Raw genomic sequence first — 9,160 nt, forward strand, 5'->3', positions numbered from 1 at the left:
AGTAGTGATAGCACACTGGATTTGAAAGTAAAAGTCCATCGTTGAAAATGTTAAGTGCATCAAAAGCTAAATAGTAAAAGTACACTTTCTACAGGAAAATTGATAATGTAATGTTTCCATTCAAGTATGTATGCGACCATGCTGTCACTGGTTGCATGGACACTTGTTGATGCTGACTTGATGAACATGCAGTCTGCTGAGCGCTGACATGGTAAGCGACCTGACATCCCCAATATGGTGCACGCACTGGTGGCTGCCCGTCACCCGCAGCCTTCCTGCAGCCAGACAGCCTATTCAAGAAACAGGTCAGTCCCTGCTGAGCTGGTCATTCGTCTGTGCCCCGACAAACGTCAATCCGATGTGCCCCGAGTCCTTAAATTAGCTGTCAATTAGTGCAAATGAATCAACTCCTCGCCTAATTAAGCAATGCCGACGGGCAGCTAGCAAACATGCCATTGTGGAGGAGCCATGAGAAAGCTGCGGGGCTTGCAAACTCCTTTTGCATGGGGAGGGGAGAGGGAGAGGCAGGTGGGGGCATCGTGTCACATCACGCCCTGCAAGTGCTTTGGGAAAGCATGAGGCTCTGGCTGTGCTTTAGTTTTCCCCCTGACTCTGCTCGACATGCTTGCTGTCATCAGGCTGTCCTGCACCCTGTTTCAACACCGAGGATCAGCTTGATTTAGCAAAAAAGACTGATGAACAGCAGCTTCCTGCATAACAGTTCCTAATTTCTAACGGGAAGCATTTGCTTACAATCTGTTTTGCAGATCATTTTACCACCCTGATCAAAAAACGGAAACAAGTGACTGAGATGATCCTTCATCTGCTGTTGATCATGCATTCAGCTTTATTTCCAGTGGTGCTGTGACCTTCCTGCAAAAGAAAAAGTTGTCTTCTTATTTATTCATTATCACAGATGCATTTCAAGCTTTAGCAGTCACATCAGCAGGATATGATATTCATTATAGTGGGCGGTTTTTGCTTGCAGCTGCTTATCCGTTTTTGACATGCAGCAGAGGTACACCTGTTTGAAGGTTACAGGCTGGCTGCGTTCAGCACTGCTCTTTCACATCTGGGCTGTTAACATCATTTGTGGTAGTTTGAGAACACTTTGTTCCTAATTCTGCATTATAAGCCTTACAATGCCAGAAGTGCAGAAACAGGAGGAGTGAGGGGAGCGGAGAAAGGATGTTGGGTTAAGGGGGTGGGGAGGCAAGAAATGTCTAACAGCTGTTTTCTTTTTAATCTGAAGCCGTCAGATCCTTTAGGTCTTTGATGGGCAACACGAATGACTGAACTAAATCATCCCTTAATCTCGAGCCTTATTAGGGAGCCTCTTTTCTGCATGTAAAACAGCATGCAGGTATTTTCACAAGAGATTATTAAAATCCATACAGAGAGGAGAAGTGTTGCACTAAACAAACGGAAAAGGCCTGTATGGATTGCAGCAGCGTGATGATGGAGTGAGAGGGGCAGTAACTCGCCTGTAATTGACGGGTCATCCTGACTCACACCCTTCCATGTTAATAAATGACTTAATCCCAACAGGCTGATTCGTCATTAGCATACCGTAATAACATTGATTTCTTCATTAATAGAATTTCCACTAACTAGGCCCTAATTATTTTCAACTGGCCAGCCACTAATTGCAGCAGCAATAATTGTCTCCTTCTTCATCAGCAGCTCATTCCAAACTGTTTGATATCAAAAATGACTTTGCTGGGCGAATGTGTTGAGGCTGGGTGTGCCTGCAAATCGTAATTCATGCAGTTTTAGATTACGTTTTTGTGTTGTGCATGTTGTATGTCCATCTTGGCCCAGTTACCCAGTATTTTCTTTTGTTGCTACTTTAGGAAAACAAATGTATTTACTACATTACTTGCGTTATTATTGCATTGTTATTATTGGTTTATACCTTTGTTGATGCAAGCAGTGTGTATCATGTTGGAAGCCATCCACCAATATGCACATCATTGGCCAATATCTTTTTCTAAATGATACCCAAAAAAAACATTGTCACTGTTATCAGCACTACAATTATACCATAGGGAAAAGTGGAAAAAAACATATTCATCCATTTATATGTTTGCACAAATATGTAAAATTAGCTTTATCTCAATGACAGTATTTTCTCTTTTAACTCAACACACTTATTATCTTATTAACCCTAAAAAAACTAAAATAAACTTTTGTATAATTTGAATATTTTAGGGTAAATAAAAAAATGCAATATCCCATAATAAGCATATGATTTGTGTCTTCTCCAATTAAGTCAAATTACACACATTTAAATAAATCACATTCAAAACGAGTGTTAAATAAAAATAAAACATTTTTCTTCAATAACATCATGTTCAACAACTCCCTGACACCAAACATCTGCCATCATTTGTCTAAAGAAAATATTTAAGCCTACTTAACCCTTTCCCTTACCAGACATATCCTTTAGTGTAATGTTTAAAATGACGGTTTATTATTTATTTAGCCCATTAAACCAGTTATTAATATTTGCTTAGTGAATTACAAGAAAATGTGTGGAAGGTCAGGTAATTATGTATTAGTCTTTCTTTTGTGTCCCACATTGAGTCTAATGCTCCCTACTCCGGGGAGATGTCCCTGCTTTAATCTGTTGTATGTGCTGCTGCTGTGGGATTAGCGCGCGCCGGCCCGCAGCTCTGTGCTCCGTTGCGTCCAGCTGTCGCTTTTTGGGAGGGCCTTTGATTTGCGTGTGATGAGTTTCCCATAGCATCTGGAGATCAATTATCCGTCCGTGTGAGCCAGTGGTTGAGCAGAGAGAGCATAGCTGTGTGTGTGTGTGTGTGTGTGTGTGTGTGTGTGTGTGTGTGTGTGTGTGTGTGTGTGTGTGTGTGTGTGTGTGTGTGTGTGTGTGTGTGTGTGTGTGTGTGTGTGTGTGTGTGTGTGTGTGTGTGTGTGTGTGTGTGTGTGTGTGTGTGTGTGTGTGTGTGTGTGTGTGTGTGTGTGTGTGTGTGTGTGTGTGTGTGAACCATTCAGTGAAAGGCAATACCTACTGATTTATTCCAGGAGATTGAGGTAATTTCGCAGCATTTCAAAGGAAATGAGGTGCTAAATAAGATTGAAATAGGCCTGATTTTCTAACGAAAAGGGGAAATATCTGCAGGCAGCAAATGTAGAGTTTAAACATAGTTGTGTGTCTTCTATTTTTGATGTAAAATTGTAGTTTTAATGTTCCTTATTTTTGTCATATTTAATATCTGATTGCAATGATATTCAGGTTTCCATGCAGTTTTTATTCTCTGCAATTCGCCCTGCATATGAAGACAGTCAATTCGTCTTTTTCTTTCTTTAGCCTAACTCTTCCTCGTTTATCTATATAGTCCTGAGGAAAACGCAGATATGTCCGAGAGGGCGTTTAATGCATCCATGATCCACAGGAATCCTGAATCCTTGCAGCTGATTGGCTGCTGGCTCCTGCCTCTTGTTGGGATGGACCTGTTGGATAAAAAGACCATTTTCTAAAGGGCTCTTGGTGTGTTACAGAGGATCATGCACTGGGGACCGTCCTGTGAGACGCTATTGTACACAAAATAGGCCCTTTCAAGTAGCATCTGAATACAGCATGACGGGGAAACAAGGCGCCGTGTTGTCGGAAAGTTTACATTTATCGGAGAAAACCTCTCTGTGTGCAAATGGAGGCAGCCACCAGCCGAAGAGCAGCGCGACCCATCCGCCGCCCAGGTGCACGGGCTTCGGCATCCAGGAGATATTGGGGCTCAATAAAGAGCCGTCCGCGTTGCCGAGGATCCCGCTGAGCTCGCTGCCGGCCGGGGCGCACCTACTGGCCGCCAGGTCCCTGCTGGGCCCCGCCGGCATGGGGATGGGCATGGGCATGGGCATGGGCATGGGTATGGGCATGGGCATGGGCATGGGATTAATCGGCCATGGTGGCATTCCGTCGTTCTACAGACAACCAGCGTTTTTGGAGACGGTGCTTTCGGACGCACGCGACGTTCACCTGCAGCCCCACAGGAGGTCCGCGGGCCCGGACACCAGCCAGTCTGCCAGCTCAGGTCACCTGCTAACATTTTATATCCATTATTCATACTGAATACTAATATTTTTGTTTATTTTCAATATGCACATTTGTGCAACACTGCATTGCTATTCTATTTTTACATTTTATTATTGTATTATTATTTGTTAACGTCGTAGTGGTTTATTATATCGTTATTAGCTATTTGTCTTGTGCCTTTAAATGAAATAGTTATAATTGAATGTCCTGATAAAATATATCAGGGTTGTGTCAATGCAAACGGTTGTTTGTTTATTAGTCATTCAAATATGTTCCTGTTGTTAACTTTAATGTTTTTTTAATGTTTTTTTGTTCAAATACAGACTCAGATGATTTGTCTTCCAATGAACGAAAACTCTCAAAGTCATCAGTAAGTCAGAGCAAGAAACGCAAGAAAAGACGCCACCGGTTAGTGTTGATTTCTGATTAATTAATGGCTAATTTTGTACATTCTTTTTGAAAATAATACATTTTGCAGTAATTCACACGACTGTTTTTTCCCCAGTAAAATTAAGTAGGCCTACCTATTTACAAAAATGATGTGCAATGCGAATTGTGATTTTTTTTGTTATTAGCCATTGAAACTGATTTTTAACAATAAGAAATACTGATAAGAATACTATAAATTGGCCATATTGCTTGTATTCATTATTGACACCCCACAATGTAGCATTAACTATTTGTTTTGCTATGTTTTTCTTTCACCCATTCCCAAAGACTTCGTTTATTGAAATTGGCTCTTATATTTATAGAAATGTGTTCAATGTTGTTTTTCATTTATTTTTATTTTTTGTATTTCCTTTCCTTTTAAAACTCAAACTCAGACTAGCTTACACTTTAAATGTATATCTGTAAGACATATATATTGCATGTGGAAAATGTCCACATGTTTGAAATGGCAACCCGTCTCCACAGGACCATCTTCACCTCCTATCAGCTGGAGGAGCTGGAGAAGGCCTTCAACGAGGCGCACTACCCGGATGTGTATGCCCGAGAGATGTTGGCCATGAAATCAGAGCTACCTGAAGACAGGATACAGGTAATTCTTACACGTGTTTTAATAAAAATGTAACAATGAAGGATTATTCACTTGAATGTTTTACAGTAAATGTTTGAGCAATGACCATCATGTTAGGCTGTTTATTTTCCTTTTTTGCATTGCCAGTTTCTATGGGGTTCATTTTCATTCTTCTATATTAATTAGATACAGCCGTTAAGTTAAAATGCACAATTATATGTTGTAATGTCTCAATTTATAAAGGATGTTATAGGGTGCTGCTTTAGCCAATTTCTTCCCATGAAAATTGCATATTTTGAAGGAATTAGATATAATAAATGTTTGGTTTATATAAAAATGACTAATAAATCCAGGGTTTTTTAAAAGAAAAACATAGTTGTATCATAATCAGATTCAAGTGTATTGCCAGGTAGCCTGGATAGTTCACACATAGGCCTACGAGGAATTCACTTTCGTATCAGGTGTGAACATAAACAATCTAAGAAAATAAGTTGCAATGGTAGGTACAAAAATAAAAAAATAAGGATAATACAAAATAAGTATCTTTATTCCGTTTGGGATGTTTTCTATAAAAATAGCCTATACGAAGCATGTATTTGCTGGTCAAAGATAAGAAATGCACTTATGATGAAGTTAAAGCTAATTTATTTAGCCTACATATTCGTATTTATTTCAATATGTGTATGTATTTATATATTCTATGCAAATGTTACATCGTAGGTCATTACTGTTATAAAACATGGCTTACTATTATTTACTAATTGATTTGTGTGAATATTATAAGGCACATATTATTGTGAATATTCACCTCAGTGCTAATAGCCTCCTGTAACATTTGAGGCCGGCAGATGCTCTAATGTTTAGGGGACGAGGGGCTAGGTAAGCCCCCGTAAATCGATGATCCTGTCCTCCAGCTCCCCTCCTCAGCTCAGATACTCTCTCCAGTTGGATGTGAAACAATGTGTCCTCGGAGAAGCAGCCGCTAACGACCTAATCAAGCTATCAAGGCGGAAGAAGATTGCAGTGTGACCTGGACCATCCATCTGCCAGGAAGCCTTTTAATCTCGTTCTCATTACGGCTGCAACAGCACAGCCGAGAATAAATAATACAAAGAGGAAATAAATAAATAAGCCCGGGCCTGCTCCTACCCTAAATAAAATTAACACCCAATTTTCTCATCGAGTGTAATTAGTTAAATCAGATGAGCTGGGGAGGCTGCTGCTGGAGAGTTCAAATGAAATAACTACATTGAATTTATTAGCACGGGTCAATGGCGCTGCTCCCCGGAGTCCCGGTAGTTTAATTTCCCGTGATATTTGCCCGCCGGCCCGCCATCGATTGAGCCTGAAATTAACTTATTTTTCAATCAGCCTCCGCTTGCCCCTGGGTCACTCCTCCTCGCAGCTTCCACACTGGCGTCTTTTGAGGGACAGAGAAGCAATTTCTCATATAAAATATCTTGTATAATATAAGGGTTATCATCAGAATTACCAGGAAAAAAACATGAAAACGGTTTGATCGTTTTCAATTAAATATCCGTCCCCTCGCCTGAATCTCTTCTCCTCAGAGTTGCCTATAAAGCAGTGTTTAACAGTCCTGTGTTGTGCTATGCTATCAATTCGCCCCCCCTCCCCCCTCTGAGCTGACAGAAAGCCTGCAGACTGCAGAGCCTTAAGCAGTGGAGTGTCATGATATGTCAAAGCATCTGTAATGCGGCCACAGGTATAGCTGGAGATCAGCCCTGACAGCATGCAGGCACAGATCCCTCACCTGTGGCAGCAGCTTATGGCAAATCAATGCACTCAATACAAACGGTGCACTTGTTACCTTAAATTACTCTGAAGCCCATTTCAAAATAGGCCATCTTTAAAATAACTACTGAAATGCTGAAATCGAGTTTTGGTGCACACAATGAATACTAGTATACCATGTAATTGCTAAATAAATAATGTAAGCTAAGGTCAGTTATACCTTTGGGTTGCCAGGTTGGAAAACATGTGTTGGTGTTGTCTTTTCTAAATATGCATTTCTAAATATTTGTAATTTATTTTGTAAACACTTAAAGGTATTAAGTGCTGTCATCAAAAAAGTAAATTGCTCCTATGGACAACAATCTAGGAGAGGCTAAACAGTAGCCACATGGATTTTTCACAAATGAACAACACTAAATGTTTTCTTATTAGAAGATTATCACTGTATATGCAGTAGTGAAGTAATTATTTATTTATCATTAATCATTAATAAAGCCAAAATCACTTTGGGATGCCTCATTAGAACATGGTACCAAAAGTAACATTTTGCACATAGGAAATTGTAAATTACATGCTGCAGTTGGATTGTTTTCAACTCTTTAGAAACCATTAATCTCAGCCATTTTCAAACTATTTATTTGTATCATCATCAATCAAATAAAGCATAAAATGATGTTGTCTCAAGAGCATAAATGTTTTGTAGCAAAACAAACTGAGTAATCTAATACATGCTGCATGTTCCTGGCTGGCAAAATGTGAATTTATTTGTCTCATTCTGAGCTGCTGGTGACTAATAAATGGGTGTTTTGTCACAGGTATGGTTTCAGAACCGCAGAGCCAAGTGGAGGAAGAGGGAGAAATGCTGGGGCCGCAGCACTGTGATGGCAGAGTACGGGCTGTATGGAGCCATGGTGAGGCACTCCATCCCCCTGCCAGAGTCCATCCTCAAGTCTGCCAAGGATGGCATCATGGAGTCTTGTGCCCCCTGGCTGCTGGGTGAGGCTGATGTCTGACTGTCCCTTCATATAGTCATAATCAATATCTCATTGTTTCCAGTTCAAGGTTATTTTATGTTATGAAGAGTATATATTTCCACATTATGCAAAAGTAACAGAATTTATGTGGATTGTTTCGAATTAACCACGGATTGACGGACTGTGTGCAGGCACTGATGCTCTATTAAGCTAAGCCTGACACATTTAAGCAAATAAACTCCCTACACATAGAGAACATGGAACAGATGTTGAATTACATAAAATATGATCATCCACAACGCCGGTCATGAACTGGCACCGTGTGTTCACACATTATATTCTAAACCGCAATTATTGCTTGCTATTTTTGCTTGCTATTTCCAGTCCAAGATGGCTTACCATTCAGCAGACGCTATTCTAAATCTGAATACCCGCAACTCTTTGCAGGGATGCACAAAAAGTCAGCGGACGGAGCGCCCCCCCCGGCGACAGGACCGTGCGATGCGCCCCAGCAGCAGCAGACGAGCTCTCAGAGGCCGGAAGAAGCTGAAGAGGAGGAGAAGAGGTCAGAGGGCAAGGCCACCATTTCTAAAGAGGAACTGAGAGAGAACAGCATAGCTGCACTCAGGGCCAAGGCACAGGAGCACAGTGCCAAAGTGCTGGGGACGGTTTCTCATGACAGACTGCTGGAGGGCAAACAGGAGAGACAGGCGGCCGAGGAGAAAGCTGCTGATCCTCCGAGCCCAGCAGAGGAGGAGAAAAGTCCGTAGAGACTTTCCTGTGGACTGGTATTCTCCTGAGTGAATGCAGTGAGCTGGCTGCACTTACCCAGCAATTTATCCTGCAGGTTTCCATCCCTCATTGACTTATTTTAAACCCGCCTGCATCTGGACTTCTTCAAGAAGGTATCTCGTCTGGCCATCACTGCTGCACACAAGATGCAAAAAGCACTTTTTCTGATTGACTTCCAAACCTACTGTTGTTTTTGCTTATGCAGAGTAGATGAGATCTGACTGAGTGGGAGTAAAGTGTTAATACTGGTGTATATAGATCCCACAGTTATATATAGCGCCAAATGTTATCCAGTACAACTGTTATGTTATACAAGGACTACCGATGACTCATGAGCAGTAAGGTGCATTTCATTCTCGGCATTCAGTTTATTGTTGCTTGTACAGTTACTAAATGGTGATATTTGAAAGAAGATCCACCCCACCGACAGAAAAGTAATTGTGGTCCTATATCGCGCTGTATATACTTGATATATTAATCTCTCTTACTAAGGCACAATTTGACATGTGTTTTTCTTGTAGTCTTTTAAAATGTTTGTGTTTTCATTTCAAAAATATGTATAACTCAAAACAC

At 40.9% G+C, this 9,160-nt stretch overlaps 1 protein-coding gene across 1 annotated transcript; it reads left to right on the plus strand.

The window, feature by feature from the left end:
* The first annotated feature begins 3,598 nt into the window (after positions 1–3,598).
* Positions 3,599–8,565, plus strand: vsx2 (visual system homeobox 2). The gene is made up of 5 exons (XM_034112201.1): positions 3,599–4,049; positions 4,375–4,459; positions 4,967–5,090; positions 7,637–7,817; positions 8,180–8,565. The coding sequence occupies exons 1-5, from the start codon at positions 3,599–3,601 to the stop codon at positions 8,563–8,565; spliced, it is 1,227 nt and encodes a 408-aa protein (XP_033968092.1).
* Positions 8,566–9,160: the final 595 nt, after the last annotated feature.

This window comes from Pseudochaenichthys georgianus, chromosome 22 (genome assembly GCF_902827115.2).
Source record: "Pseudochaenichthys georgianus chromosome 22, fPseGeo1.2, whole genome shotgun sequence".
Lineage (NCBI taxonomy): Eukaryota > Metazoa > Chordata > Actinopteri > Perciformes > Channichthyidae > Pseudochaenichthys > Pseudochaenichthys georgianus.